Below are 15,562 nucleotides of genomic sequence, written 5' to 3' on the forward strand. Positions count from 1 at the left end.
ACACGGGCCACTACCCGCCCCCTGCCATCATTCTGAATTTCACCTCCTGATCCAAAGGCTCCTCCTTCTCCCCCTGTTTGGCCTCCAAACAGTTCTGCGGCATTCATGACGCCACCCTCTGAGAGTTTTTTGCTCTTGCCACTCATTTTTATGGGTTTATCTTGCACACACGAACACACACACACACACACACACACACACACACACACACCAGGTTGTATCTTGTGCCCTTCCCACTTACTTGCACTCCGAGGAACCAGAGCTGTCCACGCTCTTTCTCATGGTGCCCTTGATCTCTGCAGCCAGGGAATCCTGCAATTCAAAAAGTCACAGTGGGCAGGTGGTTTTCCACTAGCAAAAGATGCCCAGGGAATTCCCGGGATCCTTTCCTTTTTCTTCTACTCCACTTGAGCGTCCCCAGGAGGTGGGAACAGAGAGCAGGGCAGAGCTGCGCTGGGCTAAACCCTCACCCATAACCATGGGGGGCTTCTGTGACAGCGTTCAAACCAGACAGGAATGTCAGACTGGGGAATTGGGGGAGCAAGGAAGACATGCTGGAGCTGCTTAGTGGTCGGACTGTGCATGCTCAGAGACACTGTTAGTACGGTTCATGGGACAGAACCCATTGAAGAAGAAGAAACCAATCCCCATAATTCAGTCCTGGCTCAAATGAAATCCCAAGGCATGCTCTTCTTTATCCCACTTTCCCCTCCTCCCTCACTGAGGACTAGGAGCTTAAAATGCACCTGTTGGAACATGAAGGAAACAACTTGGCTGCTCTTCCCAATAGGGAGACATCCTCTTCGTCTCCTCCTAAAATAACCTTCTGCCACCCCCATTGCTCTGCCTCCTATCAAGAGTACTCTCTTTTACAAACCAATTCTGTTTAGGGGAGGCAGCAGGGGATGAAGAAGGGAGAGTGGTGGATAGGTGGTGAAAGAGGAGGAGTGGGGTGAGGAGTGATAATGGATGTGATTTTCTGACTGATCAAGATGGCTCGAAACTCGAATGACCTATGGAACTGGCTGATTCATCTGGAAGACCCTGAGTCCAGGGAAGGGGGTGAATTAGATTTAAGTGTTTAAATGTTATTATGATAAAAGAAATAATATTTGAATGTATGGGAAAAATTTGGGTATAAATTTGAGGCTAAGGGGAGAAATAGAGGATAGATGGATGGGAAAATAAATTTAGATTTGGATTAAGATAAAATACGGGAGGAGGATAGTCGATGCTTTTAAGAATAGAAATGGTTGTGAGATAATGAAAAAAATGTGTTAGAATGATTTAAGATAATGAAAATTGCTTAATTTGGAGTTAAAAATGGACCCAGTGGGAGGGGATCCGAGGAAGTCTACAATGTTAATTAAAATGTTAGAATTGGTATGTTTTTCTTTTTTATGTTTTAATTCCTGTTTTTCTTTTTTGGGGTTTTTTCGTTTTTGTGAAAACTCTTGTAATTTGTAATGTTAGAAAATCAATAAATATTATTTTGGGGGGGGATTCTGTTTCACCGGTATCTCCTCCTTTACGCAGGACCCAGCCCCCCCCCACCAACCCCAAGATACGCTGTACTTACCAGGGGCAAAAAAGTGGGGGAGCTGTGACGGTGGATGGTGCTGTTGGGGAGGCTACGGTTCCGGAGGTTTTTCATCTCCTCCTGGGCTTCGTGCAACATTGCCCCGCACTCCACATATTTCTCCTGCAGGTCTCGGAGCTGAAAGTGAAAGCGGAGAGGCGTCCCATCTTAATCAGGCCAAGCCACAATGAGAGGAGAAGCTAGGGGGCTCCCTGTGCAGCTTGCTTTACTCTAGAATTGATTTGCAGTGCATAACTCTGCTGCAATTAATACACCAGTTACATGTCCAGCTTTAATTAAAACAGGGGTCACCAAACTTTTTCAGCAGGGGGCCGGTCCACTGTCCCTCAGACCTTGTCGGGGCCAGACTATATTTTTTTTGGGGGGGGGAAATGAACGAATTCCTATGCCCCACAAATAACCCAGAGATGCATTTTAAATAAAAGCACACATTCTACTCATGTAAAATCATCAGGCAGGCCCCACAAATAACCCAGAGATGCATTTTAAATAAAAGGACACGGTTTAGTCATGTAAAAACATGCTGATTCCCGGACCGTCCACAGGCCAGATTTAGAAGGCGATTGGGCTGCATCCGGCCCCCGGGCCTTAGTTTGGAGACCCCTGAATTAAAACATGTGATTGAACTTGCTTTGTACCTTGCAGCTGTGATGTCAAGTCAACAGTGATGATCTCCTGACCTTTTTACCCTTTTTTGCATTACAATAGGTATTTATTGGCATTAAAACTTGTTCAACAGTCACACCCTTCCGTCAGAGAACCCCTTCTAGGTAGTGGCACCCACCCTGTGGAATGCCCTCCCACCAGAGGTCAAAGAGAACAACAATTACCAGACCTTTAGAAGGCATCTCAAGGCAGCCCTGTTTAGGGAAGCTTTTAATGTTTGATTTCTGTATTTTAATGTTTTGTTGGAAGCCGCCCAGAGTGGCTGGGGGAACCCGGCCAGATGGGCGGGGTATAAATAATAAATTATTATTATATTATTATTATGTGAGTGGGGAGAGCTAAAGCAGGCTGGCACAAAACGGATACCGGGCCCTGTTGGATCAGGCCAAAGGCCCAGCTAGTCCAACAATATCCCATTCTCACAATGGTTGACCAGATACTTAGGGGGAGATGGCAAGCTGTGCATGAGTGCAATGGTGATCTGCCCCACCTGTGGCTGCCTGCAACTGGTGTTCAGAAGCGCACTTCCTCCAACAGAAACTGAGCAGTGGCTCAGCCGGAAGAGCGCGAGACTCTTAATCTCAGAGTCATGGTTTCGAGCCCCACGTTGAGCAAAGAGATTCCTGCATTGCAGGGGATTGGACTAGAGGACCCTACAATTCTACAATTCTATCTCTGCCTTCCTCCCTGTACTGTACACCAAAGAAAATCCCGTGTTGCAAAACAGAACACTCTGAAAAGCAACAAGCAACACATCAGCTTACTACACCTTTTAGCGATAGCTGATCCCTAGCCATTTGATGTACCTTTGCCATTTGATGTAATTTGCTGGCGATTTATCATTGAAAGAGTTCACTATCCTGGAAGAACTGTACTGTCTGCTGCTGTGATCGGAGCACCCTGTTGCGACGTTTGGAGCACCCATTATCTCACGTCTGTAGGATATTGACTGTGGAAAGGCATTCTGCCTCCATTTCAGTGATCTTTGACAGTGACTTACCACTCCTACCATTCCTGTTCATGGAACATTTATTTGATTGCTGTTAGTTTGTACTCCATGCACATATTATACGCCTTCTGTTTATGAATCGTGAAACAGTATAGTGTCATAAAAATATTGTGAGTATATTATTAGCTGACGTGTTGCTTGTTGTTCAAATTCCTCTTTGTACTGGACAGACGTAACCGGCCATCACCCACCACCACCCCTGCCGCCCCCCATCTCCAAGGATACAAACCTCTGTTCGTAGCTGCTGCTGAACCTCCTTGGCAGCAGCGAGATGCTGCTGCAGCTCCTCCACTTCTGAACCATACTGGAGGAAGAAAGGTAAGAGTCATTGCCACCAGGCACATACACTGTGCCCTTGGGGTTTTGTTTTTAAAAAAATCATTTGATTTTACAATTTAAGACTACAGTGGTACCATGGGCGTAGGCAGGGGGGCAGTTGCCCCCCCTAGAAGCAAAGGGCTGAGGGGCGCTGCGTGGCGGCCCCAGGCTTACGCTCCCCGTGCGCCTCTGGAGCTTCGCGCGGGGAGCGAGAGCCTGGGGCCGCCTCCTCGGAACTGCTGAGAGGTGTGGAGGAGGCAGCCGCAGGCTCGCGCTCCCCACGCGCCTCTGGAGCTGGGAGCGGAAGCCTGGGGCCGCCTCCTCGGAACGGCTGGGAGGCGCAGAGGAGGCAGCCACAGGCTCGCACTCCCCGCATGCCTCTGGAGCTGTGCGCGGGAAGCGGGAGCCTGGGGCCGCTTCCTCTGAACATCTGAAATTTGCAGGCCACGTAGCCCAGCCCACATTCCCACTGTGACCCCTCCCGTGCCTTGGTCCCGCCCCTTGCCCCCCCTAATTTTGATCCTGGGTACGCACCTGAGTGGTACCTCTAGTTACGGACTCAATCCGTTCCGGGGTGCCGTTCGCACCCCAAAAAGTCCGTAACTAGAGCAGCGCTTCTGCACATGCACGAAAGTGCAATGGAACGCTTCTGCGCATGCGCAAAAGTGCAATAGAGCACTTCTGTGCATGCGCGAAGCACACAGAACGCTTCTGCGCATGCGTGCAAGGCAAAACCCAGAAGTAAACACCACCTGAAGCAGCCGTAACCCGAGGTATGACTGTATGGCAATACAATCATACACATCCATATTTAAAGATCCCTGCGAACCTCTGGACTTCCCACCTTCCCCTCCATGGGTTTCTATTTTTTCTATTTTTTGTATGTTGTATTGTTGTTTTATTGCCATAGCCGATGGCTGATGCAAAAAAAGATTCATTCTTTCATTTGGTCTTCTTGGTTCCTGAGCTTCCCGGCTACTTTTGCCATTTCGGCATAATCCAACACTTTTATTGGTGTTTTTTTTTTTATTAAAGGGAGTGAACACACTGACACATCCACTGCAAAACAGGGCTGCTCATCCTGACTTCCTATATATGCTAGGAATGTTCCCTTGCATCACACTCCCTTCCCTGAGCCACCCTTGACTTCACATAGGAGCACAGCCTTTATTCTGGGTGGGCAGCCCACTCTGGGTGCCCATTCTGGCCCCAACTGGCCCTTTGGCTTATGCTTACCGCGCGGCACTTCTGCTGCAGCTCCACAATCTGCGCCAGCAGCTGGCTGATCTCCTCCTGCTGCCGTGCCGTATCCTCCGTCTTGCGGGCCAGCTCCTCAGAGAGCAGGACCACTTCTCGACTAGCATCCGCTGTGGGATGAGAGACACAGGGTTACTACAACTCGAGAGACACCAGCAGCATGCAACGCACCAGGACACAGCTTTCCAATATGCCCACAGCAGGATCCAGCAGACCAGAAAGTGAGGCAAAGCTTTCTGCCACCCACCCTCCACTGTCCCCGGCCCCGTACATGTTTTCTGTCCCACAGAAGTCCAGCTCTGAGGTCCTTCTGGCGGTTCCCTCACTGTTGGAGCCGCCCAACAGAATAAATAATAAATATTAAATGTTGTTGTTGTTGTTAGCGTGCCCCACCTTCCTTAAGCATCCCCAAGAGTCAGGGACGTCTGTAACCAGAGGTTATTTAAGCCGCCCTTTCCCACGTCAAAAGCCACCTTATTTCATATATGACCCATACCTCAAGTATTTTTTAGTTATGATGGTACTAGAGGGGGAACATGTATGAATTGTCTCCTTCCACAGGTGGTGGTTGGGATCAGAAACTCACTTTTGGTGATTGTACACATGCGTTGTGGTGTAGCAGATAAGACCTTGGAGACCAGGGTTCAAATCCCCACTCAGCCATGAATAAAAGCTTGCAGGGTGTGACCCTGAGACAGCTCCTGCCTATCAGCCTAACCTAGCTCACAGGGTTGTCGTGGGGGTTCAGTGAAGAGGGGGAAGAGTCGTGTGTGTCACCTTGAACCCCTTTGAGTGTTTTAATGGAATGAATGTGTTTTAATGGAAATTCTTGCTGTGTGCTCCTATGTGTATCTACTCAGAAGCAGGACCACTGAGCTCAAGGGGACTTACTCCCAGGTAAGTGTGTATAGCAGGGGTTGGGAACCCTTTTTTGTTTGTTTACACCAAGAGCCACGCTCCCTCTTTGCCAACCCTCTGAGGGCCAGAAATAAACAGTAACTTGCAAGAACTCGGGCCAGGAGGAAGATGAATTTCAAGCAAGTCTTCTAAAGGTTTTATTTATGTAATGATAAGATGAATTCAAATAGGAATCAATTCCAGTATGATAATGAGGCAAATAAAAATAAATTCCAGTGAAAAAAATCCCAGGACAAGGCCCCGTTTCTCCAATTCTTCATCAGCAATGTTTTAATGGTCAGAGTGTACCAAGTATGTTTGCCACGCTCCCTCTTTGCCAACCCTCTGAGGGCTACATGCCAGAAGAGGGCAGGGCAATACACATGTGTAAATATGTGCCCCCCACACACACACAAACAACTCCTCTCTCACACACAAAAATAATAGAGGGCTGTTTTAAAACTTAATTCCAGAGCAGAGGCAGGTCAGAGGAGATACAGAGGATTGGGTTATTCTTTGCCTCCCTGCCCCACCAGAAACCCCCCCACCAAATATCATCCCTCCAGTCCTGGAATTATGCCTGAAAGCAGCCTTCTATTGCTATTAATAGGGCTTTAATTCCAAGCTCCCTGCCCAAAACTAAGAACCTACAAAATTGCTCCACGCAGTCGATCATCAGCTTCTGCTCCTGTTCCTCATATTGAGAGGTTTCCGTGGCAATGCTTGTGACCTGGGTTCAAAGAGACAGACATATATAACATTATGGGGTTATCATTATGTTACACCAAGACGTTGCAGCACTCTGGGAGATAATGCACCTAAAACCTTCTAAGACAGTGGTTCCCGAGCTTTTTTTATTCCCCCAACCACTTCAAAATGGCTGACGGTCTTCGCAGGCGACTTAATGGTTTTCCTGCCTGTTGTAGCCATCGCGATACACCCTGTGCTGGATGCTGCATGATTTTTTGCGTTCCAGTTTGGATTCTAGGATTCCAGCTCGGTAATACAACTGATCCTTTCCTTGATCACCAGACAATGAGATAGAGAAGGCAAATCACATACACCTGCATCCCAGCACAGCACAGCTCAGAACCTCACCTCTGTCCGCAGTTTCTGGTTCTCCTCCTCCAGCCCTTTGAGCTTCTGCTGTAGGGTGTCATACTGAAAACACTGCTGCAAAGAGAGGGCAGATTCATTCCTCCGCAACCTGTGGGGAGGCAGGGAGAGATGTAGTCATGAGACAAGAGCAGAGGGGAGGGGGAGACAGCAGTGGCCTGAGACGGCTCCTGGAATTAATGTTTCGTTTCTAGAAGCAGAGGTACTGCGGGGCTCAATCTCGCCCAGGAGCCAAGCCTTCTGACCTGGAGAGTCTTCCGTTGGCATGGGCGTACCCAGCGAGGGGCAAGCAAAAGAAATTGTGGTATTAGGTCCTAATACTTTTGCACCCCCCAAAAAAACCTCCAAAAACTTTGGTCAACAGCTCCCCCCCAAAAAGCTCAACAACTCTGGGCACTTTGTGATAAGTAAGGGGTTTTTGGTTTGGTTTGGTTAAATAATTAGTTTTTGGTTTATTAAATACAGTTATATATTACAATTATACATTTTTGTTATTTAAACTATAAATATCACAAAATTATGGTTTTTTTCTCAAAGTGACACACCACCTGAGTTATACTCGGTTTTTTGGCGAATTTTGACACACCAAGCTCAAAAGGTGCCATCACTGTATTAGGAAGTCAATACAGAAAGCTCTTGCCGTTTTCCAGTGTCTGTGAGCACAAATACTGTTACCGTGGTTCCTTAGATGTCACTTTGATGAGGCTGATTGGTTTTATTATCCCGCTAATGCATATGGAGAACAGAAACTGAGAGCTCAGAGTTTACCTAAGGCTATTAAAGCATTAATGGCTAAACCGCCCCTTGCCTTGCCTCCGTTTGCCTTGCCTCCGCCCCAGGCTCCTTCTTGCTGTGGCGACAAGGCGCCGCAGTAGGTGGCGGGGCTGGGGGCCCGCCGAGTGTCACCTCTGGGGAGGGGTGACACTTGGCGCCCCCCCAGCCCCGCCGCCCGCTGCAGCGCCTTGTCGCCGCAGCAAGAACAAAGCAGGCGGAGGCAAGGGGCGCTCACGGGGCTGCTTCTCCTTTCACGGGGCTGCGGCTTCCTTTTTTATTTTTTTGCGCACGGGGTTGCGCAAAAAATGGCTGGCACATGCACACGCATCGCAGAGTGGCGCCCCACCCCCAGGGGTGCCTCCGCGTTTGCCGTGGCTTGCCCCCCCCCAGTTTTGATCCTGGGTACGCCCCTGTCCGTTGGCCTACTCTTAGCTTGGATCTGGCCTGGATACAATCACACAGTGGCGAAAGAGGCGTTTTGCGGGTGGTTGGAGCACCTGGAGCCATCATCACATGTCTTTAGGCACCAGGAAAAAACATTCCTCTTTACCCAGGCCTTTAGCCATTAGTAAATAATCTATGGCCTGTTAAAGCTTGGGGGAGTAGGCGGCTGTTGTTGTTGTTATTATTATGCTGTCTCTTGTTGTGCTTTTTATTATTGGTGCTTTGTAATGTGATTTTATTGTTGCACACTGCCCTGGGATCTTTTGATAAAGGGCAATATAATAATCATCATCATCGCAACAACACAGGAGTTGAGGTGAGTGGCAATGTAGCTAGAAAAGATATTGTTGGGTGAGGAACACCCAAGTTCAGGCTCAACCATGAGAACCGCAGTACTGTATTTACTCGAGTCTAATGTGCCATCGAAGGCAGCCCTGTTTAGGGAGGCTTTTAATGTTTAATAGATTATTGTATTTTTCTGTTGGAAGCCGCCTAGAGTGGCTGGGGAAACCCAGCCAGATGGGCAGAGTATAAATAATAAATATATTATTATTATTATTATTATTATCATACAGAGGAGGGAGAAAGGTTGCTTTCTGACGCTCCAGAGAAGCGGACACGGAGCAATGGATTCAAACTACAAGAAAGAAGATTCCACCTAAACATTAGGAAGAACTTCCTGACAGTAAGAGCTGTTCGGCAGTGGAATTTGCTGCCAAGGAGTGTGGTGGAGTCTCCTCCTTTGGAGGTCTTTAAGCAGAGGCTTGACAGCCATCTGTCAGGAATGCTTTGGTGGCGTTTCCTGCTTGGCAGGGGGTTGGACTGGATGGCCAGTGTGGTCTCTTCCAACTCTATGATTCTATTATTATTATTATTATTATTATTATTATTATTATTATTATTATTATCATCATCATCATCTCATGCACACCTCCATTTTCAGAACCTTGAAACCAAAAATGTATTTGCTGGCGAATGGAAATGTGCCATCGAATGTAAAGCGCACCTTAGTTTTCGCAAAGTATTTTGGCCCCAAAAGGTGAGCCTTAGATTTGAGTAAATACGGTATTCTTCCTGCCTCCCCCCTCGCCCGCAAGGCCATTGCATCTCTTACACCACCTGGTGGTTAAATGAAGAACAGCAGCTCCGTGTTACAAACAGATGGCTCTTCCTGTTTTAATTTTGCATTTGATGCAATTAGAGAAAAGCACAGAGGAGATGCTAGCCATTTTTCAGATCTGCTGGCTGAAAAGCGGGGCATGAACGGTGTACACTGCAGAATTTCTGAAGACTCTAGGTGGGGTTTCTTTCTCCTCGTCCCACATTGGATTCATCTCGCTACATGGGGAGGATGGGCAGTCAGCTCTGACCGCCGGAGGGACTCGCCAGGAGGTTGGCAGCAGAAATTACACAGTTTGGCTTGTGCAGAAGGTATCCCCTTCCACTCCAACTTGAGATACTCACGGAGTGGAGGTGGCAGAGGTCGGCTCGCTCTCCTCTGTGCTGTTGGTGTACATGTGCAGAAGATCGTCCCGCATTGATATCTCATGGCGAAGCTGAGCTATCTTGAAGTGGGGAGGGGGAGAGAGAAGAGACACAGTGGGTTCCATAAAAGAAAAAAAGCAGAAGCCAAGCCTTGTAATCTGAAAGCCTTGCTACCCCTTAACTTCAGATCTTATAGTGGTTCAGAGGTGGGGGCATTTTTAGGCCCAAAAGGTTGCATTCCCTTGTGGACAACATTCCAGGGACTGCACACCAGTGGTGTCAGAGGCAAAACTGAGCACAGCAAAGAATCAGAGGGGACTAAAAGCGTCATCTATTCAAACCCCGACTGATGCAGGAATCTTTTGCCCAGCTTGGGACTTGTACCCACGACCTTCAGATTAAGAGGCCCATGCTCTACTGACTGAGCTATACATCCTGTCTTCATTGAGGCGGCTACATTCCAGCCTTGCAAAGTCAGACGTTTAAATACCCATCTCTCCATCCAGGCAAGCAAGAGGCCTTATTACAGTTCAAGGACACATTCCAGCCAAGCGAAAGCACTCAAGGAGGGTGCAAAGTAGAGTTGGTGAGGGGTGTGCCATTAGGGAGAGTCCTAAGGGCTGGATAGAGAGGCCTGGGGTTCACCTTTGGCCTCTACGTCTGAGGTTCCTCACCCCTGCTGTAAGCCACAGCATTGTAACCAATGCTAGTTCTACTCAACAGCAATCCCACCAACACGGCCAACTTAGCTCCATTAATTTCAGTGGTCCTATTCTGAATAGACTTCAGTTGGATGCAGCTTACAGACCGGTGTTTCTCAAACTTGGGTCTCCAGCTGTTGTTGGACTACAACTCCCATCATCCTTAGCTGGCAGGACCAGTGGTCAGGGATGATGAGAGTTGTCCAACAACCACTGGGGACCCAAGCCTGAAAAGCACCGCCCTATACCCTATGCACCCAACAGAAAAACATTCCCTGCACGCATCCTTCCTGCATTACTGCCATACACACAACCAGTTCACTTTTTCTCCCAGACCTCAGTTTATCTCTCCACTTTCTATCCACCCCGAGTGGGGTGGGGTGGGGGGCAAACAAACTCCCTGCATTTCATGTACGCGTATGCAGCATTATCTTCCTCCCTGGTCAGCAACGGGCACTGGAAGGGGCTTCCTTACCTCTTCCTTTGCCAATTCAAGCTGTTCTTCCAAAAGTTCATTGCGTTCCGACAGGCTCCTGTTCTGCTTCAGCAGCGATTGTCCGATGCGGGCGGCTAGCTCCAGGTCATGCTCCTTCTGTGGGGATGGGGGGAAAGCACAGGAGCAGTTATAACAGAGCAGGCTTCTCGCCTCCTCCTCCTCCCCTCCCTGCTCTCCATGCTGCCTGCCGAAATCTGATTCTGAAACATCCACTTTTCAAGAGCTCCTTCATTCCCTTCTTGCCCATGCCACTCCAAACCAAGATCCTTCTTGGGGGACTTTTCCTGACTGCTGAATAGCCAGCCATCTATCGGGGACTGCCATCACTTCTATTAGTGGGGTAGGAGAGCTGAACATAATGCAAATATATTTCACCTCCGGCAACCAACGCGCCCCTTGGGTTTCAGATAGCACATGGGTAGACTGAGCTGTAGAATCGTAGCATTAGAAGGGAGCAAGAGGGTCATGTAGTCCAAGCCCCGGCAGTGACGGAATATTTTGCCCAATGTGGGGTTTGAACCCACGACCCTGAGATTAAGAGTCTCATGCTCTACCGACTGAGCTAAGTCAGAGCACTAAGCCTCCTAGATTAAAACGTACGTCAGAAGGCTTAGTTTGGTCAGAATTGAGAATATGCCTCCAAAGTTAATGCTGAATACATTACTTCTGGTAAATGACCCATCATAGCCGCTAGAGGGGCAAGTGAAAAATTGTGTTCTGGGCTTTTTAGACTCGTCTACCCCGCAACCCCAGAGTCGTCCGCAACTGGACCTAATGGTCAGGGGTCCCTTTACCTTTACCCATGTACTATCTGAAATAAAGGGGCACATTGATTGCCAGATGTGATTTTGTTCCTCCAACCCAGGCATCCCCAAGCTTCGGCCCTCCAGATGTTTTGACCTACAACTCCCATGATCCCTAGCTAACAGAACCAGTGGTCGGGGAAGATGGGAATTGTAGCCCCAAACATCTGGAGGGCCGAAGTTTGGGGATGCCTGCTCCAACCCGTCATCTGGTTTTTGTATACCTACAACATATTTCCACACATTTACACCATCTCAATTCTACCTTTTTCCTTAATATTATTTTAGTCTTTAAGCACATGTAGAAGCTTCCTTCTATTAAACATTGTGAGGTTTATCTCAATCCTGCTAGTGTCTTTATATGTTTACAATGATTGTCTATATATTGAATAAATTTACTCCACTCTCTCTGGAACACTTGGTCACTCTGGTTTCGGATTTTCCCCATCAGCTTTGCCAATTCCATATAGTCCATCATCTTTGTCTGCCATTTTTCAACCGTCAGTAATTCTTGCTGTTTCCACTTTGGGGCTAATAAAGTTCTAGCTGCCATAGTGGCATACATAAACAATTTCCGGTCTACTATTTCTTCTCCTATCATACCCAACAGAAATGCGTCCCTTTAGCTAATTTAGTTGGAGTTAAATACCATCTATACATCATTTTTCTATACATTTTTTATACATCTATACTTTTTTCCCCCCTTTCAGCTCTCTGTGAAACCACAGAGCCTAGGGCTTGCCGATCAGAAGGTCGGCGGTTCAAATCCCTGCGACAGGGTGAGCTCCCATTGCTCGGTCCCAGCTCCTGCCAACCTAGCAGTTCGAAAGCACGTCAAAGTTCAAGTAGATAAATAGGTACCGCTACAGCGGGAAGGTAAATGGCGTTTCCGTGTGCTGCTCTGGTTCACCGGAAGCGGCTTTGTAATGCTGCCCACATGACCTGGAAGCTGTCCACCGGCTCCCTTGGCCAGTGTTTGAATTTCAAATAGTCAGTAGCAAAGGAAAGTTACCTCTTCCAGCAGGCTGGTGACAGCATCTATATCGTGGTAGGTCTTAGTGATCCTGCTAACCCGCTCAGAACAGAGCACTGTGGGAAAACAGGGGGGGAAGGAGTTAGTTAACATCTGTACATCAGTAATCCTGTTAAGGCGGGAACAACTTAGGGCAGTGTACCTCATGCTACAAAGAGTCGAGAGCAAAGAGCAAAATCCTTAACAAAGTAAATCTGCATTGTGTGATCCGTATGAATTATGCACATTAAACATATTTCACATGCATCCTCTTAGTTTGCATAAGTTAGGGCCCCTCAAGATGGCCTGTTTATTCAACGTGCACCCTGATTTTTTGTGCAAAGCTTACGGAGAGTTCAGACCATATCCAGCCTCTATTGAGCATCCATAACAATAACAAACATTCACCCTGCATTCGTCCCACTTTGCTTATGGAGTGTTTGTGTGTCTTTCAGTCAGTCATTCATTCACCCCACCCCCCACCCCCATCAGCATTTCCATGCAGCAAATAGTCCAGTCATTTTTTAAAGTGGGTTTGTTGCACTAGGGCAACAGAGTCCTTCATTATTCCACTTCAAATGTGCAAACCTGAAGGTTGGGAATGCAGTTATATCCTTCCTGCAAAAGAGTGAGCCTTGAGGCACCTTTATTCACTTGCCTGAAGCTGCCTTATACACAATCAGACCATTGTTCCAGCAAGCTCTACACTGTGGACACTGGCTGGCAGCACCTCTCCAGGATATTAGGCAAGAGGTTGGTCTCTCCTAAGATGCCAGGGATTAAACCTGAGACTTCTGCATGCAAAGCAGTGGCTCAGCTGCTGAACTATCTACCCCCTTCACCATACGAAAGTCTACTGAAAGCACAAACACAAATGATCTTTTTTATTAAAAAACAGCAACAACCTTTGCTTACAGGGCAGCTGGGCATACTGCATACCAGAGTGACAGACCCCAAGACACCTGCCATCTTTATTTGCCCAGGCTTGTTTAAGTTTTGATATCTACCCAAGCTGTTGTGGCCAACAGATTTCATGTAGGGCTGAAGGCCCATCCAACATCTAATGCACTGGGCCCAGAAAAGCCTGCTATTGCTCATCAGAGCAAGCCCTGACACAAGGGCTGAGCAAACTTGAATAAAATATTTTGGGGGGGGAGCAGGTAAGCCCTGCTACACACCCATTTGAATGCCAATGCCCATCAACTTTAGGGTGGTTCGGCCCCCTCCTCAAATATTTTATGGGGGGAGGCAAAACCCCCTCAGCCCCTAGGAGTTGGCTCCTATGCCCTGACAACAGCAGCCAGAGTTTGAGGTTCCCTCCACTCCCACAAGTCTGAAATTCAGCCCAAATCTGCATTCACACTGACAAAGAAGCAGGTGCAAATGTAATGCAAATTTGTGCAATGATGACACAAGTTTTTTTTAAGAACCTTGCACCATCACCAGCCCTGTTCAACAGGCACCTTCCATACTATTCAAAGCAGAGACTTATAACTAAATCAGGAAAGTGGAGATTTCTTGCACAGAACACACCCAGCCATGAGATAACTTTTATTCCAGGAGGAGGGAACACTCGCCAAAGCCCAGCGCACAAATTTATTGTGAAAACAACAGAGTCAAACAATCTGCTTAGCATTATGCCAGTATTGTGCCAGCTGCATTGGCTGTCTCACTTGTTTCAACTTAGAGGGTTGATTTTACCCTTTGAATTATTTTTTAACAACAATAACAGCACACATACCCTCCCCATCCCCACCCCCCACAACCACCTCTTTTGCCAAGATCACGCATCTCAAAAAAGGGCCCATGACTGTAAAACTTGCACTACAGGAAACCAGTTTTCTGCACAAGGAGTAACAGCCACAGACTTTCTCTGTTTGCTTAAAACCTCTCAGTGAACCCTCAAGACTACAGTGGTGCCTCGCAAGACGAATTTAATTCATTCCGTGAGTCAATTTGTTTTGCGAAAAATTCGTCTTGCGAATCGCGGTTTCCCATAGGAATGCATTGAAATTTCTTTTTTTGCCCACAGGAACGCATTAATTAAATTTCAACGCATTCCTATAGGAAACCGCGATTCGCAAGATGAATTTTTCGCAAAACGAATGCGTCTTGCGAGTCACCATCAGATTGCAAGACGCATTCGTCTTGCGAAAAATTCGTCTTGCAGGGCATTCGTCTTGCGAGGTACCACCGTACTGGAATTTGAACCCAGGTTTTCCAGATCCTAAGCTTTTTCCAGGTAACAATTACTTTTTTCCATTTCCCCACATCTGTAACACAACAATGTCAGCTACGTAGGCCAGAAGACTCGCTCCATTTATAAACTGCTCTCTTCCCACTTTCCAACCCACAGTTAACAATATTCACATACTGTACAACACAAGAAAAGCTTCAAAGGTGTTTGTATAATGCAGTGTGTGAAAATGCTCCACTCTAGCCTAACGGCCAAGTAGATGGTATAAATTGCATTTACTGTACTAAATTTGGCTCCTGGCAGGGACAAGTAACGTCCCGTTCCGAAGCAGAAGTGTGTTGCTGTTAAGTGAAATGCATGTTGTTTCGAGCCGGCAAAGAGAAGAAACGGAAAAACACAGCCAGGCCAAGATGGGATTGAAGGAGACATTTCCGGTGCTCAAACTAGCTACTCTACGGAGTCAATCTTGCCCTATTTAGCCTCTCTCTAAGGGCAGTGTCAGTTCCAATCAGATTTGCATCACTTCCCTGCACACACCTTTTGCCCAAGGCTCCTTAACTGAGGTTGGCTTCATGGTCTTTCTTTGCAAGGGAAAATCTGACATCTCCAAATACAAAAGACTGAAGGAAGTGACCTCTCTCCCCTCTTACAGCCAGAAACTGTGCAGCAGAGTCATTGAAAGGGACCGACAACAGGATGTCAATTAAAAAATGGTTATCTGTAAGTGTGGCATCTTATGGATGTACAGGGTGGGGTTGATTTAAATCACGATTTAAATCACTAGTCT

General features: G+C 47.4%; 1 protein-coding gene and 1 non-coding gene across 4 annotated transcripts in view; both read right to left on the bottom strand.

Annotated features, from left to right (window-relative positions):
- Positions 1 to 15,562, bottom strand: part of LOC118094828 (trafficking kinesin-binding protein 1) — a 59,422-nt gene that overhangs the window by 11,653 nt on the left and 32,207 nt on the right. For all 3 annotated transcript variants that reach the window (XR_004693781.3, XM_088655672.1, XM_035135527.3), the window contains 9 exons: positions 12,579 to 12,655; positions 10,743 to 10,859; positions 9,546 to 9,646; positions 6,846 to 6,954; positions 6,399 to 6,477; positions 4,830 to 4,960; positions 3,505 to 3,579; positions 1,580 to 1,717; positions 242 to 312 (listed from right to left, as the gene is read on the bottom strand). Coding sequence is in view for 2 of the 3 variants with exons in the window: in XM_035135527.3 (XP_034991418.2) it covers positions 242 to 312; positions 1,580 to 1,717; positions 3,505 to 3,579; positions 4,830 to 4,960; positions 6,399 to 6,477; positions 6,846 to 6,954; positions 9,546 to 9,646; positions 10,743 to 10,859; positions 12,579 to 12,655 (898 nt within the window). In the remaining variant the exon portion in view is untranslated. The remainder of the gene's footprint in view (positions 1 to 241; positions 313 to 1,579; positions 1,718 to 3,504; positions 3,580 to 4,829; positions 4,961 to 6,398; positions 6,478 to 6,845; positions 6,955 to 9,545; positions 9,647 to 10,742; positions 10,860 to 12,578; positions 12,656 to 15,562) is intronic.
- TRNAK-CUU (transfer RNA lysine (anticodon CUU)) lies at positions 11,263 to 11,344 on the bottom strand. The gene has a single exon. It is a non-coding gene; the product is annotated as a tRNA-Lys (tRNA).

The sequence above is a fragment of the Zootoca vivipara genome, chromosome 12 (assembly GCF_965207765.1).
Source record: "Zootoca vivipara chromosome 12, rZooViv2.hap1.1, whole genome shotgun sequence".
Lineage (NCBI taxonomy): Eukaryota > Metazoa > Chordata > Lepidosauria > Squamata > Lacertidae > Zootoca > Zootoca vivipara.